At 45.4% G+C, this 22,727-nt stretch overlaps 1 protein-coding gene and 2 long non-coding RNA genes across 3 annotated transcripts in view; 1 reads left to right on the top strand and 2 right to left on the bottom strand.

Annotated features, from left to right (window-relative positions):
• Positions 1-476: 476 nt before the first annotated feature.
• On the bottom strand, positions 477-9,552 carry LOC309368064. The gene is made up of 3 exons (XR_014167522.1): positions 9,129-9,552; positions 2,557-2,676; positions 477-802 (listed from the first exon to the last, which is right to left on the bottom strand). It is a non-coding gene; the product is annotated as an uncharacterized lncRNA (long non-coding RNA).
• IGFBP5 (insulin like growth factor binding protein 5) overlaps positions 7,346-22,727 on the top strand; it is a 42,152-nt gene continuing 26,770 nt past the window's right edge. The window contains exon 1 of the mRNA XM_081907804.1: positions 7,346-8,459. Coding sequence (XP_081763930.1) covers positions 8,108-8,459 — 352 coding nt within the window. The 5' untranslated portion in view covers positions 7,346-8,107. The remainder of the gene's footprint in view (positions 8,460-22,727) is intronic.
• LOC309368051 lies at positions 12,990-17,418 on the bottom strand. The gene is made up of 3 exons (XR_014167517.1): positions 16,877-17,418; positions 15,541-15,713; positions 12,990-13,186 (listed from the first exon to the last, which is right to left on the bottom strand). It is a non-coding gene; the product is annotated as an uncharacterized lncRNA (long non-coding RNA).

Genomic DNA, 22,727 nt, shown 5'->3' on the forward strand with positions numbered 1-22,727 from the left:
CAGAACCTTTCAGACCAAATGATGGTAACAATGACAGTGGCATCTCCATGGTTTCTGAGCCATGGGGTGACTCACCCCATCCCTGCTGGGGTTCAGCTGCTTGGGTGGGCTAAGGAGGGGAGGGTCTCATAGCACAAAAGTGGGTCATTGTCAGGGTGGCCCTGTGTCCTCCTTTGGAAAGCAGTCCTCCATTTTGAAAGGCTGTCTGGTCAAAGTCTGGTTTAAAGATAAAAGTGCAGGGGCCTTGAAGTTCCCCATCCATAGATGGTACTTAAGACAGAGGACTGAGCAGGTATGTGGGTCACCCAGCCGCAGTCTTCCCCCACTATGGTGAGAAGTGGTGCATTTCTATTTATAGCATGGTGGTGGTGTGTGTTTTTATTTAAAAAATATACTGCTTAATATGTTTTTTTTAAAAAAAAAATCTCTGTGGTTTACATAAAAACAATAAAAACACAACATTCAGTACAATTTCCTAAATACCCAACCAAAAATGAGATTAAAAACAAAATCCAACATTATATTGTAAACTAAAGCAAAAAATAAAAATCCATTAAAATTAAGAGTCAGAGTACAGGGGGGGAAATGAGTTTTTCAGAGGTATTTAAATGTCATTACTGTCTCTGCCTCACAAGTTACAACAGCGGAGGCATCCCTGAAGGTGGGTGCTATTGCTGAGAAGGCCCGCTTCTGCACTGTCATTGGCTGGTCCTGCTGGGACAACCTGTGAGGCCTCCTGGGAAGAGTTTAGATCGGCTTGTTCTGTACTGGGAAACAGCCTGCTGGGCATCTTAGTCTGAAACTGTATACAGATTTAAATATAAACAAAAACATTGATCTTCACTTGGTAGCTAATAGGCAGCCACTGCACCTCTTTAGAGGGAGGTGATGTTTAAGTGACCACGCAAAGCTCAGGAGCAGCTTTTGCAGCAGGGGGAGGGGGCTAATTGCAAAATATTGGGTGCCCTAAATTGCATCCGATTTGGCTGCTGTCTGCTAAGACCAAGCTGCCATGGCATACAGTGATTCTCTGAATGTAAGTGCCTATCTTACAACAAGAACAAACAAACAAAAAACCCACCCATCATCTTTTATTTTTAAAAACCTTATGGGCAACGTTTCTATTAAAAGAAATGCTTGAAGCAGCGTGCAATTAAAACAAACTATTAAAAGACAACAGTGCACCAGCATGGTATATATAGTCATATTAGAAGCCAGCTGTAGCAGAAAGCCGATTTAAAACATTCTGGCTATCCACAACATGGGCATTTCATCTATCTGCCTATGTCATCAAAATATTTCTGTTCTAAATTCTCACTTAAAATGTGACCATATTAGCTAGCAGAAGCCAAACATTCAAATCACAGAAGTAGAATATACCAATCAGAAATATAATAAATGAAAACACAGAAATATAAAGCAGCAAACAACCTCTGAAAGCCATTTATCTGCTGCCTCCTTCAAAGGCAGTTGCATAAACAAGATATCTGGCACTTTTTCCTACAGAAAAAGAAGAGAATGTGGCTCCCTTTGCAGAGAGAATCCCAAAACCCAGGCACCATTATGTATTTATGGAGAATATTTGTTGGCTGCCAAATTAACCAAGACCACTGAGTGGTTCATGGTACATTGTGGTTTATTTATATACCTCTTTTTGGACCAAAGGCCACTGAAGAGTGAAAAAGGATGGAGGAAAAATTAGACTAACTTCACATTTATAGGCAAACTCACCTAATTTGTGTTTATCGAAACAATATGTGAAAACAGGGACTATATCTGGTGAATAAAGAATCTTAGTGAAGGCACCAAGTGGGTATCATTGGGAAAGGCATTCCATTGTGAGGGTGCCACCACCAAAAAAGTCTTCTCTTTAGTAACCACGTGCTTTACACCTGGAGAAGGGCTTCATCTCATGGTCTGGGCAGATATATACAGATGGACAGGCAATCTTTCAGGTATCCTACCCCCAAGCCAGTATGGAAAAATCCCTATTATGAGTGGGAGAACCTAGAACAGGTACAACTCCTGATGGTGATCTCAGCAGATTAGAGTATTCATATTCAAGCAGACTATCCTGTAGGCATCCTGAATTGCACCCAGAAAGCAAATGGAATTCAGTGATGCTCTTAATCACAGACATATTGTGTTCATTGAAATAAGCCGCAGGTAGCTATCTGGTTGCCTCACACTGGATGAGCTGTAGTTTTTGAACACTTTTTAAAGAGAGTCCCATGGAAAGCCTACTGTCTGTTATGGATGCATGGATGTTGGCAAATGATCATCCTTCTGCAGGTATGGGCTCAAAGTGGATTGTGGATCATGGTGCTTCTGCTCATGCGTGGCACCTGAGAATCTAGGAGCAGAGCCAATAGGGACTCCTAGGCTGCCCACCTGATCTCTAGAGGAAGCAGAGTGCACTTCCACCTAGGACAAGCCAAGCACCAACTCCAGAGTAAACTGCAGCAACAACACCTCAATCTTCTCTGGAATGCATTTCAGTTTGTTAGCCCTCACCCTGCCTATTACTGATCATTTCCAGAACATCTATCTCCTCACCTTGATTAGATGGAGATGGTGCTGAGGATCATTGATGAGTTTCCCTCAGTGGTTGGATATAAATCTCAAACAGCATGGGAGGCAAAGTGAAACCATGTGGGCACAGCCACATAGCAATTGCTGTCAGGTGAAGCAAAAAAATTTCAGCATTGCATTCTGAAAAATCCCCTAGGTACTAGAAACAGAACCAACACAATATGGTGCCTTCAGTTCTAAGCCCAGACAACCATCCCAGAAAGCTGTCCACAGATGCCACAGACAGTGCTGTTGAAAGTGGGAGCATGGAGAGTGTCACGTTTCCCATGCCTTTCTGCTGCCTTAAGTCATTCGCCGGGTGTCAGGGACTGTGCTGAGGAGGGCTGCACTGAGGAGGAATGGTGGGAGCCTCCCTCTCCCCCAGATCAGGATCCTGAATCTTCCCAGGAGCAGGAAGACAGTATAGATTTGGAACAGTGGTTTGCAGAGGACATAGTTCAGAAGGCAGAAGCTGGGAAGTACTGGATGGGGAAGAGAAGAACTGGGAGAGAGAGATTTAACAGACTCACTTTCTCTGGAAAGTGTCCATCCACTGAGCCCAAGGTCAAGAAGAGCAGATAAGGTGGCAACACAGAAGGCACAGTGGTTGCAGATCAGGTTGCAAAATGTGGAAGTGACATGGGTGACTAGGGAGGAAGTGGGTGGAACCCTTAATTGGGAGCACCTTCATTCCTAGGAAATGGATTCTTTGTTCTCTCACTGTGATCGCTAAAGTTTCTAACTGGTAAGAGGACTCCTTTCCCTTTGTTCTGCATATTTACTGCCAAAGTGGGGAGGAAACCAATTCCCTGAAGCTTGACACCAGGGCAACCAAGACAGTCCTTCAAGCTGGTTGGAACCCAGGCTGAAATTTATCCAGATGCTCAGGGTCATCCAGGAGGATCTGAAGCTGGACCACACCAGAGGCTCCTGTAACCTACTCGAGGAAGAAATTTGGAAACAAGGTGGTAGCTGGATAGTTCCTCTCCATTACTGCCCCCTCCCTTTTGGAAATGGCATGAGAGAGAACTTAAGACAATCATTTAGCAGCTGGTACGAAGAGAATACAAGCAATGCCAGTAAAATAAGATCCTTGTTAGGAGTAAATTCTATTACAGCTAACAGAAGCTAATTGGTTGCAAACCAGTTTCTGGTTTCTGCTGTTTTAAAGCAAAACTGCTTCTTTGCTATTGGTGAGAGAAGCAAATTTGACAAAGAGAGCAGATGGGCACTGATGGGCTCGTTTCCATCATTAGTGGTGAGCAGGAGCACTTAGCCACAAATTGTACTTGAGTCTGTTTCTTCCAGTCCATCTCAATTTCACCTGTGTGATATTCTCAAGTCTGTTCTGTCGTTCGTGTGTGTGTGTGTGTTTAAAAAAAGCTCTGTATGAGAAGTCAGACTGAAATATATATTTAGAGTTGTACATAAACACACACACATATACACACACATATACAGTGGTACCTTGGTTTAAGAACAGCTTAGTTTATGAACAACTTGGATTAAGAAAGCTGCAAACCCAGAAGTAGGTGTTTTGGTCTGTGAACTTTGCCTTGGAATAAGAACATGTTTCGCTTCCTGTTGAGTGCATTCCATTTGTAAATTGAGTCCCCCGCTGCTATGGGAAAGTGTGTCTTGGTTTAAGAACGCTTTGGTTTAAGAACGGACTTCTGGAACGGATTAAGTTCATAAACCAAGGTACCACTGTATAACTCAAAATAATATGCATTTTAAAACATATTTTATCTCAATGCACACATTTCTGAATGTATTCTATCCTAAGATGCAGCTTTTTAGAGCAAGAGTCATGACACAAAATTTGGAGAAGCATGAAATCCAAGGAATAGTTACATTCCAATCCATTTATTAGAAGTGCAAATTAAGGTCACTTTGTTTTAAAAACATGGGTCAAGTCAATTGCAAAAGCCTAGGCCCAGGGCAGGACTGCCAACTTTTAAAATGGCCCCTGCTCCTGGGCCTTTCTCAAGTAGCTTGATTTGCAGACATTAGTAAATGGTCATGTTACCCTTGTGCCATGAAACGTTTCTTTTGCTGGTTTCTGCATTAGAGACACAAGAGCAGACCAGGCAGTCCTTCCTAGTGCCAGGCAAAGGTAGGGCTTTTTCAAATCTCTACTCATCCAGGAACTCTTTTGCTGGCTTTGAAAAAGTTACAGTCAGCCACATCTGCAAATAATGGAATATGAATAATCTTCCAGGATTTTATGAGGATAAATGAAGCTTCAAGTCCAAACACACTTCCCGAGAAGTAAGCTCTGTTGGTCACATCCACAACATACATCTAAAGCACATGGCTTCCGTCAAAGAATCCAGGAAGCTGCAGTTTGTCAAGAATGCTGGGAACTGGAGCTCTGTGAGGAGTGAACTACAGTTCCCAGGATCCTTTGTGGGAAACAGTGTGATTTAAGTGTGCATTAAGTGTGCTTTCAACGTATGGTGTAGATCTGCCCACAGGTGGGGCATACATCTGAGGAGACAGCACCTGGTGCACAGCAGAACTACTAGTGTCACCAGTGGAGCATGTGTAGAGGGAGGGATTGCATACTATAAATTAGGGGGTGAAATTAGGGGTTGTAAAATAAGCTCTGTAGGAGATTTGTTAGTGAGAACTAACCCAGCCAATATCCAGGGTGGAGGGTGCATTTTGCCCTCAATACAGTTCCCATACACAAACATTGCATTGGAGAAAGTTGTATCTGATGGATTTCCACCTGTCACACAGTGGCTAAAGACTCACCAGCTCTGCCAGCAGAGAAAAAAGGCTGTGAATCCCATATTTAAGTTAACCATCAACGGGGAGAGTATTCAATGAGCTTCTGCAAATTTTCCAGCATTCAGATTCTTTACTTAAAAGAGTATTTTGTGATGCTGGCAGCTCTTGGACATGTGAGAAACACATCTCTCTAGGGTCTCTCTCTCTCTTTCTGTCTCTGGACTCCAATCGTCCCTCTGTTTGGTGTCAAGAAAGAAAATGTAAGGCATTAAGTAGCCAGCACTAAAAACATACAAGCAACGCCAGAAAGGGGTTAATATTTTTTTAAAGAAGCAGGCCCAAGGACTTATCATAGATAAGGGTGCATTCTAGTGGCAAAAGGAATGCAATGCAGGCATTTTCAGCACAGTCGGGAGAACTGAAATCCACCTGGAAGAGGAAGAGGAGAGGTCCGGCCGCTCCTTGAGAACCTCCAATAAAAATTGATGGGTTGCTCTCAGACATAGCCCCCTCTCCCACCCACCCTACCCTGCTGCTTTCCTTTGTTGGAAGGAAACACCGACTTCTTAGTGGTTACTGTATGCAGAAGGGGGAATTTCAGAACGCCAGGCTGTGGTTCCATATCTCCTGTGTTTTCTTCAGAAGCCATGTTTGCGTTTGAGCCTACTGGGAAGGGTGGTGGTAGACATGCCCATCCCAGCTACTGGCATCTTGACAGTTTGCAGCCTTTCAGCACCCATGAAAATAAGAGAAGGTCATTGGTTCTACAGCACGCAAGAGAAAAAAACCTTTTCTTTCCAGACATGTTTTTTTTAAATGTGTTTCAAGGTAACAGAACAGAAGAGCACTGGGAAGGGTAGAAGAAATAAGGATGCTTATTTGATGTGGCTCTTTGATGTGGCAAAAGCCCTCTGATGATACAGCTAACTTTGTTTCTGGTTTCTGTTTAGGTTCCCTGCTTTTGCTGGTTTGTTTGGCTTTGCTCATGCTCTGGGTTTGCTTAAGCAATTGGTATTTGAGAGGTAAGGAGCTTTTGTCAGACACACACACACACACACACACATACACGCTGGCGGAGAGCCTCGCTGAACAAACCAAGCACTGCAACTCCACGCAGGTTATCGCCCTGCAGCGGTGATGTCATGCAAATGGGCACCTGCCATGTTAAAACCTGCAGGCGCGGTGCACGGTAACGGAATTGTCAGCCTAATCCTGCAAACAGCTCCTGGGGCCTGGAACGATGCCTCTCAACTGCGAAATGTCAGATTATACACAAAAGGAGCCACACCAGCCTGTGATAACCAACATTCTGTATACAAGCCTGATTTCATGAACACTCTTTGTCATGGAGCAGACCGTGGTGATTAAGGTGATGGGAGCTACCACAAGGCAACACTTGTGTAGTGAGTGTTGCCAGCTGAGCAGAAACGATGCCTGGCCGGCTACCATTCAGCAATCACCAGGTAAAGATTTTTGACAGGGTCTCCTAGGCAGCAGCAATTCCACACTGAGCTGCTGTTAAGTGCACAGGAGCAGGGATCAATAAAAAAGTTGGCAACTCCACATGTACCCTTGTGTTACTCAGAGTTACTCAGATCCGAAACCCCACTGAGGCTTGCTCCAAAATCATGGTGCACACACATGAGTCTAGCCTTGGGCATTTAATAAAACAAAAACATGACACCAGTTTAGCCCAGAAACTCTGAGCTTTTTCCACTCTTCCCTGCAGTCTGGAGCATAGAGAACTTTATTCCTTCTTGTCCGGTATAAATGAGGCAATTGGATGCCTTTGGGGTGGTGTGTGTGTGTGTGTGTGTGTGTGTGTGTGTGTGTGCGCGAACAATAATGTGGCTGATCATTGCCAAGGGGTTTGGAAGCCTAGAAGTCAGAAGCTGCACAGCCCACCCCCACACACATTTGGAGTGTGCACTGATCTTGCCCTGGTTCCTGGCACCCATTCAGGCTGAGGTGTCATTGGGATCTCAGATTGCAGCGAGGGGCTGGCAGGCAGCCAGGGGCAGTCTATTTAAAAGACATGCCTGCTCGGCACTATTCAGTCTCTTTAGAAACTTCTCCAGGGGAAAAGTGTTGGGAGATCTACAAAGTGGAATTCTTTTTTTTTTCCCTTCTTTTTTTTCCCCCTCCTCCCTCCTTCATTCTCTTTCTACTGCCGACTTTGTAGAAATCCTCCAACTTTTACAGAAAACCTCTTTGTTGTTCTTAACCCAATCTAGGAAGAGGAGGATAAGGGGGGAGGAAAAAAATTGCAGCCAGTCCCATGCTAAATCTCTTCTTGACAAAGCCCAGCTCTACCTGCTTTAATGCTACTTCTCTCCAGGCGTTTTTTCATTTGCTGCAGATAATATCAGGACAGTCGAAAAGAAGCTGATTCCCTTCTCTGCTTCCTCCTCAGCCTCTTGCAGACGTTGCTTTTTTGAGTGAAGCCTGTGGATTATTATTATTATTTTTGTACCTCTCGGTGTGCAGCTTCACCAAAGCTCTCCTGGCTCTTCTCTTCCCCCCCTCCTTGACTCCCCAACCCACCCTCCCCATTTCCAACCTGTTGCATGCGTAATTCTTGCAACTGCAGATTTTGACAGCCAGGTTTTGTTTTTGCATTCCGATCCTGAATCATTTCTGAGGTGGAAAAGCTCTTTTGGAATCTAAGGAAGGAGACACTTTTTCCGTTCTTTCTTTTTGAAAAAGATTATTTTCCTATTTTTTTATATAGAAAAAAATTTTTTTGCAAAAGAAATAAAAAGAGGACAATTGATATTGCCTTGGGTGCCTGCCACGCTGCATGCCTGCCTGTGCCTTGAAGATGCTCCTGACCCAAGTTTTGCTCCTCTGCCTCTGCCTGGGGCTGTCCCAAGGGCTGGGCTCCTTTGTGCACTGTGAACTTTGCGATGAAAAAGCCCTTTCCATGTGCCCTCCCAGCCCCGTGGGCTGTGAGTTGGTGAAGGAGCCCGGCTGCGGATGCTGCATGACCTGTGCCCTGGCTGAAGGGCAGTCTTGCGGGGTGTACACCGAGCGCTGTGCCCAGGGCATGCGCTGCCTGCCGCGCCAAGGTGAGGAGAAGCCCTTGCACGCCCTGCTGCACGGCCGAGGGGTCTGCCTCAACGAGAAGAACTACAGGGAGCAAGCCAAGAACGGTGAGTCCTGCCACTGGGCCTTGGCTCTTGAGGGGGGCGGTCACGGGGCACCTCTTCATTTCACTCCACTCTCTTGCCTCCGCGCATCCCCGTCTGCCACCTGCCATGCTCTCTAAGCACCCTCTGAACATCTTTCCCTGCTGTCTCCTCGGATGCACCACCTATCCCATCAGGTCACCTTTCCAATCCGATTACGCCCAGGTCACCCCCACCCCACCCCACTCAATTGCACCTCCCTTACCTTCCATGACACATAAACCTGTGCAACCTCCACAGCGCTGCCCTATGTTCCTCCCTTGCAGCGCATCTTAACCTTGCTTCACCTGTAAGTGTGTTTTCCTTCTTTACCCAACTCTCACCTGGTCACTCTTCCCCTCCCCAAGCCTGGGCTCCTTATCTCCCATTGCATAACTTCCCCCCCATCCTTATTATTACATGCCTGGTTTCTCACTCAGATGAATTTTCCACCCCACCTGTTGCCTCCTCAACCATCGCTTCACACCTCCACCTTTCACACTCCCACCTCCTCCTTTGGTCCCTCCACGATCCTGTCACATTTTAGTAGCAGTCTATCTTCTCTGGTTTTTATTTTTAACGCTCTGCATCTATTTGGCAAGAGCACTCAGACAGATACACCCCATCAGGTCCTGTTCAGTTCAGGCTCCATACCTTGTGAGTGCAGCCCAGTCCCATCTCTGTCCAAACTTGAGAGTGGCTTTTTCCTTGTGATGCATCTGAATGTTTTGATGGGACATAGAAAGGAGCAGGTGCAATACAGTACCAAAAAAAGCCGAAGAAAAGAATACTTTTGAACAGGGAACTTTGATATACGTTTTAGGGGGGTGAAGAAGCCAGCATTTCCTAACCTGTATTCCATTTGAGCCATTTCTTCTTTTTTGCACACCTGGATGGAAAAGAGAGCATTCTCTCTCCCAAAACAGCCACTGATTTGCCCCCCTCCTCTTTCCATCTTCTGCAAAAAAACAAACCACAAAACACACCAGGCATCTGCTTTCTGCCAGCATGCCTGTTGCATCCATACAGTGAAGATTTGCAGTTACAACTTCTCCTTCCCAACACCCCATAAATCTTCCTGCTTTTATGACAACTCCACCCCCCCTCCCCACACACAGAGAGAGCCTTTTCCTTTTCCTGCTGCTGCTTGAAAGCATTTGTTGGCTTTGGGTTGTCATCTCATCCAGCGGAGTGAAAATATCCTTAAGAAAACAAAAACAAGTTTCCAAAATGTCAGGTGCTTCATTTGGAAGAGGTGAAAGGCGAAGGCATTTTGCTTGGATCATTCCATAAAGTGGAACTAGTCTGTTAGGCGAGGAGGAGGAGGAGGAGGAGCAGATACGACTTGATTTCCTGTCTTGGAACCCAGTAAACTCTGTAACAATCCACTCACACTAAAACTATGTGGAATATCCCCATTGCACGTCATCTACAGTGTGTGTGTGTGTGTGTGTGTGTGTGTGTTTGGTCAGTAATACGAACAATATGGTTCAGTGCAAATACGACAGCATGCAGAGCAATACACTCTGCTCTTCCTTTGGAGTTGCAACAGTGCCACTTACAGACAGATGAGACCAGCAACAGTTTGACTTTTTCATTTAGTTTGAACGTGCCTGAGCGTTTTTTCTCTTTCCATCCCCCTTTCTCACCCCTCCCCCTTCTCTCACGCTTTCGGATCCAGCTGTACAGCAGGTGCTCCAAAATTGTCTGTAAGAGGAATAGCCAACTTCTTAATTCTTGGGGGCCACTCTGCTCTTCAGACAGCAGTCCTGGGGCTCAAAAGTATGTAGCTTGATGCACAAATAAGCCAGGGGTTGTTGTGCATTGTTATAAAGTCTCAGATAAGCCATCAGCAGCACAAAAACCCAAACAGTGTTGAATCTAAATGTGGCCTCTCCCTCTCATGCATGCAGCCATTATATAATTATTTTTGTTTCCTGGGGAGGGGGGAGGGCCAAAGTCCTTGCCATCCAGCAGTTGATCTCCTGGAGACCAGCAAGGAAGCATGATGATTGGTGGGTCGTGTCCAGTCTACACATTTATAGCAGGCCATTCCTAGTCAATATGAACGGACTACTGTTTTTCAAAACTTTTCTTAAAGTTTCTTGCAAATTTTGTCTCATTTGCACTTTCCAACTCTAAAAATGGGTGGAATCAAAAGAAGAAGAAGAGGAAAAAGGGAGAGAGAGATCTAAAAATGGCAGCTCAACTACTCCCAGTGGATTGGCCATGAACCTATTTATTAGACTGCTGGAGGCTTGTAGGTTAAAGGGTGAGAGTTTTTGAGGACTTTGGGGTCAGAAGGTGGACACTGATCAGAAACAGACCTTTGTAAGTTCTCAGTAAAATCAGTGCTATTTTTCTGGAAAAAGAGGTGCCAGAACTCACTATGAACACCTCCCTTGTTCTCTAATAATGGCAATGGCACCTACCTGAGAGGTGCCAGAACTGAACTCTGGTGAGTTCTGGCTGGGGGAAAAAGCCCTGAGTAAATTTATCAGGAACTGTTGGCATGACTGCTAAACTGTATTTTTGCCGTTAAGTTAAAAGTTTCAGACATGGTGGATGCTGTGGATCCTAGGTGTGTGTCGTACTGCGGAAGTGTTGCTCTATCACTCTGATGGGGCTGCAATGACATTTTCCACCTCATTCCTGTTTCCAAGACCTGCCAGTGAATTTCAAGGAGCCTCGTTTTGCTCCTTAGTTAAACTTTAATCCAATAAATGTAAAAAGCAGCCGTTGAAAATAATACCAAAGTCACCTTTTTCTGGAGATGGGCATGTGCTGGGAACAGATGACTTGCAGGCATAACTTTGTGCCTGCAGGAGCTTCATATATATATATATATATATATGAATTTCTGAGGGCAAGGCATAGGGAAAATAAAAGCTCTTGGCACCAGAACAGTAGAGTGTGAGAACGGAGAAGTATATTTTCATAGGCATGTTTCTAAGCAACTGGTGAAAAGGAAAAATGAAGTTTGACTTGAACTTGAAAGCTTCTGCCAGGTTGGCCAGAAATCCAAGGAGCAATCGCTTAGGAAGCCAGTCGCAGCAATGACCAAAATTGGCCCAGAGTTGGAAACTGAAGAGAGTGGGGGGAAGTCAGGCCTGTATACAATAAATTAAACACTGGTGGGGAGAGATGGTTGATTCTTCCCTGTTCTTAAATGTTCTTCTGCCCTTATTGGTTTTAAAGTAGGGTTTCCTCTCTCTCTCTCCCCTGACTGTTTCCTCTTCTAGATGGGCTACAGTCGTCTAATAGACATCCTTTTGGAAACAGAAGCTAATCACTATACCTCTGCTTGTCCTTGCCCACTGATAAAATTGCATGACTAGCAAGTCAGGTAGAGTGAAGCCGTGGTCAAGCCCACTGAAAGTGCCTGCTCATTCTAATTGGCACTGCATGTTGTTAATTACCCACACACCTGGTCCAGGGTAGTGCAGCATCCTGTGCCCAAGGCAACTTGACCACTTACATCCTGAGTGCCCACACTGAACCGCATGCTCAACTTCTGCCAGCCATTAAACAGCAACCCTACCTGAAGCACTATGATGCTGTTATTTAGTTATTTGTTTTTGGGCCAGTCATTTCCCAGCTACCTTTCTAATCATTTGGTTATATGCTTATGCTTACTCTTCCATCATCTGTAAGCATCCAGTCATAGGAGCAGTCATAGGGAGCTCCCACATACCAGGTCAGACCATTGGTCTATCTAGCTCTGTATTGTCTATATATCTATACTGACTGGCTGTGACTCTCTAAGATTTCAGATGCAGGTCTTTCTCAGCCCTACTTGGAGATGTGAACCTTCCTGCATACAAAGCAGATGCTCTGAGCAGATGCCTTTCCCCCCAAAGTAGGCAGGTAGGCACTGGCAGACCGCAGAATGAGGTTGGTGGGGCGGAGTCCTTCCAGAAAATCATGCAGCAGAAACATCATAGGGCCCATTCTTCCTGGGACCAAACCAAATTGGAATGTTGGGGGGGGGGCTTCATATAATTGAATACTTATCCATGTTCTGTTTAGTTTCAAAGGCCTTTCCTGCATGCAGAACATTGGCAGATCAGGAAGAAGACTGAGTTATACACCTTCTTCCTGACATGCTATCCTTTGCGGTTCTTCTTTTATGACGGGAGAGCATTCAATCATTTGATTCCCCTACCTGTGTTTTGAATGGTACACTAACCTGCTGGGAGTTCTTGAGAAGGGCATTCAGTCTTCTCATTCCCTGCCAGCTTTTTGAAGTAGTATAATTCCCACCAAGCTTCCTTGTGTCATTCCAATGAACACAGTTGCTAACCTCAGAGACCAGCCACACCCTCACAGCCCTACCTGAGTAATGAAGGCTTGCAGAGCAATATCCAGCTGCCACAGAAGCATCCCCTGGTGGCCACATGCAGAAACAACAGCGGCATTGTAGAAAATAATGACTAACAGAAAGATGGGTTGTATGATAACAATTAAATTGTTGGTGTGATTTCCTAAGGAACCAAGCAACAGGAACAAAATGGCCAAGGTATTTTCCATTTTTATTTCTCAATTAAAGTCAATTTTTTGAGAATAGAAAGCCATCAGATATACTTCCTGGTCACTGAGAAAATATGGTAGTCACTTGGGGTGAACAGGCTACTGGATATTTGCATGCCTAGTTCAGAAACCTACAGCCAACCAAGATGAATTCATTTTCTCAAAGAGGCCAATGAAATCACCTACAAAGAGAAAATGAGAAGTGTTGTTTGTTATTCATGCCAGCATCACACATATATTCCTAGGATCAGTATATCCTTCATATACAGATGAGTGGTCCTATTCCTAGCAAATATTTGAATCATAGAATTGCAGAGTTGGAAGGGACCCCAGGGGACATCTAGTCCAACCCCCTGCAATGTAGGAATCTCCACTAAAGCATCCTGGACGGATGGCCATCCAACCTCTGCTTAAAAGCTTCCTAGGAAGGAGAGTCCACAACCTTCCAAGGGAGACTTTGGTCATGTGGCTGACTTGCAGGGGAATTGATGTGACAGTGAAGAAATGAAATGGCAATCATATTTAATATGGCTGTTCCGGATTTATCCGTTTTTATTTTAGAAATGTGACCACTTTTTTCCACCACTTTTTTCCCTCACCACATCACACAGGCGTTTCTATTTTTCTGAGAGAAGGCAATTAGCAACCCACTCTTTCCTAGGCATGTTTCTCCACCGGAAGACCCACTCCTTTCGCACATTACATTTCCCCCTCTTTTTTATTAATTGCTATATAATGCAACACAAAAGTGGCACTCATTCACTTACAATTTTCCAGACAATTTGCACATTACATTTTTCATATGTGCATGCACATCAAAAGAGAAGGGACTGTGGCTCTGAGCCTGAGTACATCCTTGGCATGTAGAAGGTCACGTGATCAGTTAATTCTCTCCCTGCTCCCTGCATCTTCCCCCAAAGAAAGATGTCAGGCAGCACAGGGTTGGAAAGGGGCCTGCCTGTATCCTTGGAGAGGTCACCCTAGCCTCAGAATAGACCGTGCAGAGTTAGAGGGATCTGACTCTATCTTTGCTCAAGACTCCACGCCACATCTTCTGACTTCATGTATTTGGTGCCTGTGATGTGTGAAGCATCCTGGAGATGAATAGGACTCATGATTTGAAAAGCACGCAAGAGATTGCAGAGTTCAGGGGGCCCAATTAGTGTTTGCTACCCAGATCCCCAAACCCGCTGGAAGGTGACAATTTCCTAGAAGACAAATGAAAAAAGAAGCACTTCTTCTCACAGTGCATAGTAAAACTATGACATTTGCCCCCACAAGAGTAGTGATGGCCGCCAACTTGGATGGCTTTAAAAGAGGATTAGACAAATCCATGGGACTGGTTTCAACTACCTGATTCCATTAGTGGAAGCAGGATGCTGGACCAGGTGATCTTTTGGCCGGATCCAGCCCGGCATGCCCTCCAACATTTCTCTGATGAAAATAGGGACATCCTAAGGAAAAGCGGGACATTCCAGGATCAAATCAGAAACCGGGATGACTGTAAATCCAGAACTGTCCCTGGAAAATAGGGACACTTGGAGGGTCTGGCAGGGATCTTCTAATGTTTTTATGTTGTTCTTCTAATGTTGCTCCAAAGTTCTCTGTTCTTCCCTTCCCTCGTGCCCGTTTAAAAAAATCTGTGCTGAAGTAATGAGGAATGAGTTGATAAGCTACTGATAGGCTTTCTTATGAGACCATGAGCCAATGACAGCTGTTACTAGGGAGGAGGAGAGAGTCTTGGAGGCTGGATTTTTTTTAAAAAAAAGTTTTTGCTGTATCAGCTTTCACAAGACAGGAGAGAAGCGTCGACTTGAGCTTAAGTTTCCTGCGGCTAGTAGTAGATTTAATATTTTATCATTCCTTTGACATGCTTTCCCTTGCACTCCCCACTCAAATGAGTTTAACATGGGGCTGGGTATATAACAGACACACAACAGCTGCAGCAGGGTGTCTGGGATATAAAAGGGGGGCAGGTGCACAGCTAGGAATGGAGGAGGGAGGCCCTGGGTGAACTGGGGTTAGGGGGGTGAGGGTTGGGGCAAGGGTCATGGGAGCAGCCAGCTGTGTGTGCCTTTGACAATTGCCAGGATGCGCTGTCCATCCCAGGGTGTAGCTGGCAACCCTTAGTGAACTGTTCTCTCCCTCTCTTCCTTTCCCTGCACGAAGCCAAGACAACATCAAAAAAACCCCTCCAGACGTTAAAGCCAAGGCTAGTAGCAACAGGTCTGTGGCTCGCTCAGAAACTGGAAAAACGCCATTCTTTTTTCTTGCTTCCCCCCATCTACAGGGATAGGGGGAAAGGGTGGGGGGAGAGCAAGATGTTTAAGCTGTCAGGTCCAAGCAAGAAAGCTGAGTTTCTGTGAACTTTGGGGAAGACGGCAGTGCTCCAGAGGGAAAAGGTGGCATGTGGATTTTGAAGTGGGAATGGGTTTAAGGAAGAGAAGCAAGTCAAACTCCAGAGAAACTCAGATTTGCAAAAGGGTGTGTGTGAAAAAGAGGAGTACAGGAAGCTTACTTTCTAAAGTCAGGATACCTTTTCATCTAACCTGGCTTTATCTCCTCTGGCTGGCTTTGACTGGTGCTGAGCAGAGGACTTTTAATCACCTTCTGTCTGATCCTTTTTCTCTTGAGAGGCCAGGGTTTGGACCTGGGATCTTTCTGATTTTCTCTACCACTGAGCCATGGCCCCCTCCTGAGAGGGAGGATCTGTACAATGGAGGCAGAATTTTATCCACAAAACTGATCAGTCAAAATTAGCTGATTCATGTGCTGGATTTTACATACCTAAAGAGCTGTATTCTAACACCACACCCCCCACAGGAACATCAAGGGACACTGGAGGCAGGATAGGTGCACTGAATGAGCAAAGGTGACAGGCATGTCACCTTGCTCCCTTCCATATAATATGGGCCAGTATTATCTGACCTGGCCCCATACATGTATAGTGTTTACTGAATTGAAGCTGAGTATTATTTGTCCATGTGCTTTATGTTTCATGCTCCCGCCCCCATCATTTGTATGACGCTATCTCCCAATTGTCCACATATGATAACATGCTTAAAAGGCAGTGCCATGAAAAAAGGAGACCATAGGCTGGAAGGGACACCAAGCATCATCCAGACTGACCCCCCACCCCCGCAAAACCCACAACAATATAGAATCATAGAATTGTAGAGTTGGAAGAGACCATGAGGGCAGTGGCGTAGCGTGGGTTGTCAGCACCCGGGGCAAGGCAAGTAATTTGCCCCCCCCAACCTGTGGATTTGCACCCCCTAACCCTAACCCCCAGATGTTGTGCCTGGTGCGGCCGGCCCCCCCTGCACCCCCCACGCTATGCCACTGCATGAGGGTCATCTGGTCCAACCCCTCACATTTGCCCAGTGTGGAACCCATGACACTGCGATTACGTGTCTCATGCTCTACCAACTGAGGTATCCTTTGGTGTGCATGTGATTTGATCCACTACAGCATTGCAGAATTTTGACACAATTTATGAAAGGCAGTCCTAGCAATTACCATTTACTCTGGCTTCAGTGCATTCCCACTGCTAACTTTTGTATCCATTTGCGCCGGTTACCCACAATGCAGAGCTACCCTATAGTAGGTGGTTTTTTTCTTTGAGAAATACAGTAGACGCTCGGGTTGCGAACATGATCTGTGCGGGAGGCACGTTCGCAACCCACAGCGCTGCATCTGCACATGCACAGCTTGCAATTCAGCGCTTATGCACAAAGCGCGATTTAGCGCTTCTGCACATGTGCGACCGCCGAAACCCGGAAGTAACCTGTTCCAGTACTTCCGGGTTTGGGCACATCCGTAACCCAAAAAAACGCAATCTGAATCGTCTGTAACTCGTGGTATGACTGTACCTCTATTTGGAGCATTTCCCCTTGAACCAGCATAAGCCACATTCACTTCAGAGTTAAGTGGAGGTGTGTACATTTGAGACAGCCATTGCACATGTGCAGAAGACAGTTTCATGAACAGGAGGTGCTAGGGTAGCAGGGGCAGGGAAGCCAAGCAGGTAATGCTCGTCAGGTGAAGCTATCCTCTCTGTTGTGTACAACAGCATGCAAATGGAACTTAAAATGCAGCAGGGGAGGAAACAACCTCATTGTGTTTCAAACCCCCAATGTGTATATAGCCTTGGAAAGCATTCCTTGACTGCAGCAATAGGTTGCTTAGTAAGTACATAGGGATGTTGGCATTCCTCTTGACCCTCTCTTTTGTTGCCTTCCGAAGAAGCAGAGCAGCAGAACATGAGCAGCTTTCTTTTCAAGCAGAGCCTGGGGATTTTGGCAGCATCCTCCTGGCCATGCTTAGCTTATCCAGAAGTAAGCCCTATTGAGGCCTGCTCTGTACATGTGGCAAAATGGGGTGGCAGAATACTAAAGGGACAGAATGGACGTTACCACTTACAAGTACATCACTTTAGAATGCTCTTGCATTCCATTCCGAGTAAAATTGTGACATAGCCAAGAAAAATTTACAGTACTTTCTGGAATGCTCCTCACGCTGCAACTTTTCTACTTCCAGTTTTTCAAACCTGTGATGCCAACCCTTCTGCAGTCTGGAGCGATCCAGGGGTGGGGGGACCTTTTTTCAGCCATGCAGGGCTGACGGACAGTGACTTGAACTGTGCTTTCCATAGGGATCACCTGCACAATCAAGTTCTCCATGGGGAACTCAGTCACGTGGCCAACTCAGCCGCACTTTCACCTGCCCTGTTGCATATGTTATCAGGTGTGGAGCAGGTGATCTTGGCCTCACAGGCCAAATTGGGACTTGTGGTGGGACACATTTGGCAATTCCCCACCCCTGTTGAGTGACGACAGAATTCTGCCTCCTCCTTGCCGCATGAGTAGCAGATCTGGATTCAACAAGACTTAGTTCCTAGTAAGAGGGTTTAGGATTACAGCCCAATCCTGTGCAAGCTCAGTTAAAATTAAATACCCACTGATTTCAATAGGGCATGCTACCAAGGATGTGTGCTAAGACTGTAGCCTTAAACCAGGCTTCCTCAACCTCGACCCTCCAGATGTTTTGAGACTACAATTCCCATCATCCCTGACCACTGGTCCTGCTAGCTAGGGATCATGGGAGTTGTAGGCCAAAAACATCTGGAGGCCCGAGATTGAGGAATCCTGCCTTAAACATGTTTCCTTCTCTTCAAGTAGAAGCTGCTGAGGAATCACTAAAGAGAGATGCAAACTTCTACCCCCACTTTGTTTGCACCTTCAGTGTTTTTAATACCAGTATGACTTGGACATATTGGTCAATAATGAGGCTCATCTCCAAGCTCAACTTCCATCCTCCTCTGCTCCTTGGCTGTTGATGTTTTAAATAAGGACCATATAACACTTAAAGAGGTTTATATATGTAGTGTATACATGCCCACAAAGAGGGTCTAACAGTTGTTACATACGGATTCAGAGCATTAATGTTTACTGTTAACTGAAGACCAACAACACTGAGAAGTTGACCTATATAAGGAATCCTTCCCATTCGGATGGGTGTGTGCATGTATGCTCATCGGAATATCCTAGGAATTGCCTTTCCTTAATTTCTTTGTTCACAGGTTGTACATTGACAATAAAGGTATTATTATTAGCCCATCCTCTGCATGCAAAATCCACCTGCATTGTCTCTACTAAACTTAATCATTGTAATCCAAGCATCTCTGGCATTTCCACTGTTTGCAAGCCTTTGAATCATCCTAGGCTGTATTTTTCTGCATGATTATTGTTCTGGGTGGGGTTGATCTGATAGTTAGGAATAGCTGGGGGGGTCCTGGCTTAGTGCAGAACCTACAAGAATAGTTGGCCATCATCAGAGGTTTCCCAGTCCCATAGTTTCCATGATTGCTGCTATCATTTCTGTGATTCTGTCATTCTGCCTGAACAAACTGAGATTCACAATTTCTCTGTGCAGAAATTGTGATTAGCAAAACTTTTTTTAAAGAAAGAAAGAAAAAAAGCAAAAGGCTAGGTGAGATTCCCTGAAACCCAGCAGTGTCTGTGCAGCAGTGAACCTGATCAGCTTTGCTATGGCAGAAGAGTTCACATCGAGAGTTTCAGTGACCAGGTTCCCTGCCAACTCTTGAAGCAGCTCCTGTAGCTCTCCCTTTAAAAACTGTCTTATCTACAGCAATTAGCAGCTGATAATGCTTGACTCTATGCTCTGAAAAGCCTCACTGCTGATTCCTACAGATCAAACCTCTGCCAGAAGAGCAGGCCAGGCTGTTTGGTTTTCTGGATAGTTATTGAAGGAGGCATAAAAAGGCGGAGGTGTCATGTTCAGCCAGCAAAGGCAGACCTAGAAGATGTCTAATGCTCTTCCATTGCAAAAAATATAAAAATATAAAAAATGTGAGGGTCCCCACCTGTCTTAGGAGCCTTCTGGGTCAAATCTAGACCTTTGAGGGTACTCTTTGGCCTCATGGTTACCAACACTGGACAACAGATAAGCATACCAGAGCTGTTCTATATGGCCAATGGACTGAATAGCAGGCTCTTAGGGTGGGCAGGCTTGCTGCTCCCCGCCCCCTCACCAATTTCCTTGCTGGCAGCAGTCTTCTTCCAAAATTAATTGCTGATCAAAGTGATATGGCCTTGAAGACAAAAGGAAGAAATTGAGTAATTTCTCATTTTTCAATTTCCTCTCCTAACCTGTCAGAATATCACTTTGTTCACTTGCCAGAGAGAGAGAAAAAGTCTGGCAATTACTCCGGTGCTCTGACAGATGATAAAAGGACCCCTACCCCTATGAGCTGCGTCCCATGTATTGCCCTTCCACTACATCACTGGGGGCAGCAGGAGGTGGAACTCTGGGAATTTTGAGCCTGGCTTTTGATCTGCATGTGGTTCCTGCTTTTGAGAGGAGGGAGCCAAGTGTCAGCACCACTGACAGCACTACTCATCAGCTGTGCAGTGGAGGTGGCTCTTTTTCTGACTCCTGAGCATAAGCAAATGGGCAGTTGTGCTGGTACTTCTTTGCACAGCACACTGTGTTATGGAATGACAGCACAAATGACCATGGGAAGAAGGGAAATTAAGATTCCATTTCCTTTGCAGGGCACTATATGTATGGAGAAAGAAATAGCTTCCTTCTGCACAATATCCCTGGAAGGAAAGTGGAAATGTGCATTTCACAAATTTATTTTATTGCATTGCCTTGCATTTCTATCCCACCTTTTCCTCCATGGAACTCAAGGTGGTGTGCATTGTTTTCCTTTTCCCACGTTATCCTCACTACAACCCTGTGAGGTAGATTAGGCTAAGAGAGAGTGCCTGGCCCATGGTCACTGACTCTCCCAATATGGAGAGCAGGGGCAGATCAGCTCTTGGCTTTTAAAGTAACTCTGCCACCACCACTTCTGTTTTGAATACATACCAGATCAGCAATCAGAGAAGGCATTCACTATTGGTATAGGTAGGATCTGCCCACCAACATACTGCAAAAGTTCACTCTCCAAGGCTCCCCAATTTGCATCTAGGCCCTCCAGTTTGTGTATGCAAGCTGCAGGTGTTTGCATGTGCAAATAAGTACCACCCTAGACTTTCCAAAGGATGCAGGTGCCGGTGGGTGGCTTGAGAATTTAACCCCTTAGGAACTGGACTCTGTTAGACAATCCCTCCCATCTACCCACTGTGTGTTTTGTTTTTATTCTTTCTTTTCCTTCAGTTATACCTTGCAGCCCAGTGTGGTGTTCCCAAGGGGTCACCCATCCAAGCACTGACTTTAGCAAGATTCAATACCATGTCCCTGCAAACCAACTCCCCACCCATAATAGCAGCTACGGGGAGGGGGGATTAAACAGGATTAGACAGGATCACAACAGAGTGGGAGGAAAATTAACCCCCTTTCCCCCTTGTGCCATTTTGCTGATTAAAATCCCACCCCCCAAGCTGCTGTTTACCCTAGGAGGGAGGGACTGCTTCCCGGTGTCACTTGGGTACCAATAAATTTTCCTCTGTAGGCTAAACACTGACTTTGGCATCAAGTGTGGGCAGGATTAGACTGCCCTTCTCCAGCACCAGTTAAGGGGCCCTAGAGCACAGTAGGTGTGGGGTGTTTTAAAGGAGACCCTAAACATAGATCTCCCACATCATGTCTAGCTTGATCCTGCATGAGTGTGGTCTTGGTCAGTCCCCTGGATGGGAAGCAATTGTGAGTGAGCTATAAGTACAATCAGTTAAAAATCCATCGAAAAACATGGAAATCCAATTGTGCCTGTTTCCCGGCTGCCGTGTGAACTGTTCAAGGTGCAGAACCTTCATCTGTGAGTGGGAATAATGCTGGCAACATGGCCCTTACAATTTGTGAGGACTCTTTTTGTGAGTTCTCCTGGACGAAGAAGGGAGGCTTCTGCAGAATGTGGCACCTGATTGTGAACCCTGCCAGGGCAAATTATTCAACAGCACTTTGTGGCTTTGTCGGGCCAGTCTATCCAGAGGCGGTGGAGAAGGGTGGGGTTAGGGAAGAATTTGGAAAAGGGTGGGTGGGAAACAGGGTCCAGGAAAAACAATTTATTTGTCTGGCAAGCTTCTGAAGATGCTCCAAAGAATCCAGAGTTTCTGTTCCCTTACATTTTTCTAATTGCAAACACAAGCCAAAGGAGTTGATGTTGGGAGGTGCCGCAACTGCTTATTTCTAATGAGTAATCTCTAGGCTGTGGACCAATTACATACTAAAAGCAGATTTAGATGTTGTTTTCTCTTATTTATTTGTGCTCAAAAATACTACAATGTGAACACACACACACACAAGTTCAATTCACCACTCTCAAGGGACATCACTTGAGCTACTCTTTACTTAAGTTTACACTACTGTAAGCCTCCTCTAGTTCCTGGCAATGGTGCTCAGAGCAAAAGTAATATGAAGCACATAATTCTGGGACATGTGCAGACATCCAGTTGAACTGAGCATCTTGGTAACAGCAATTACCATCATTCCTGGCCATTGGCTGGGGCTGGTGGGAGTTGAAGTCCAATGTGTAATGTGTGAGTGTGTGTGTGTGTGTGTGTGTGTGTGTGTGTAGGGCTCACCTACAGAACTGATTAATGCTGCTTGGCTGGAGGGCTCCCAAAGTTGAATGAGCTTAAAACAGGGTCAGAGTTCAAAAGTTTTACCAAAGTTACCCAAGGGGAAACATCCATAATAGATAAGTGTTTTTTTCTGTGTGTGCTCACTTGTCCTAACTAACACACATACACCTCGGTAGGCAATTCTTACCATATACACCAGGGATATTGTGCAGAAGAAGCTACCAGCCTTGCTGGTAGAGTGACCAGATGGCTCTGGCAAATCCAACCAACATTTTTAATTAATTGCCCCTGATCCATTGATAGGTTAATTGTGCTGATTAATCAAAGTAATGTTTTTAGACCTGGCAATTTCTGATTGATGGATGGCTTGGAAACCTGTCTGGCTCCCCCTCTGCCACCCCACCCACCTCCCTCCCCCTCCCCCAGCCAATCGAGGCAATTCTTCAGCTTTCAGTTGGGTAAAGGAGAAGGAAATAATGATTCTGCTATTCCTTTGAGACCAGGCCACGCTTTCTAAGGAGCTTACTGTTTCAAGTACCCACCTATCCATCACTCAACTCCCCCACCCCCCCACCCCTTTCCAGTGTTATGCCTTTCAGGGATCTTGTTGAAATCCCCCCTTTCAGCCCAAACACAAGGACAGAAATACATTGTGTAAACAAACAGAGCAAAT

The sequence above is a fragment of the Podarcis melisellensis genome, assembly GCF_964234715.1.
Source record: "Podarcis melisellensis genome assembly, chromosome: 1".
In the NCBI taxonomy this organism is placed as follows: Eukaryota; Metazoa; Chordata; class Lepidosauria; order Squamata; family Lacertidae; genus Podarcis; species Podarcis melisellensis.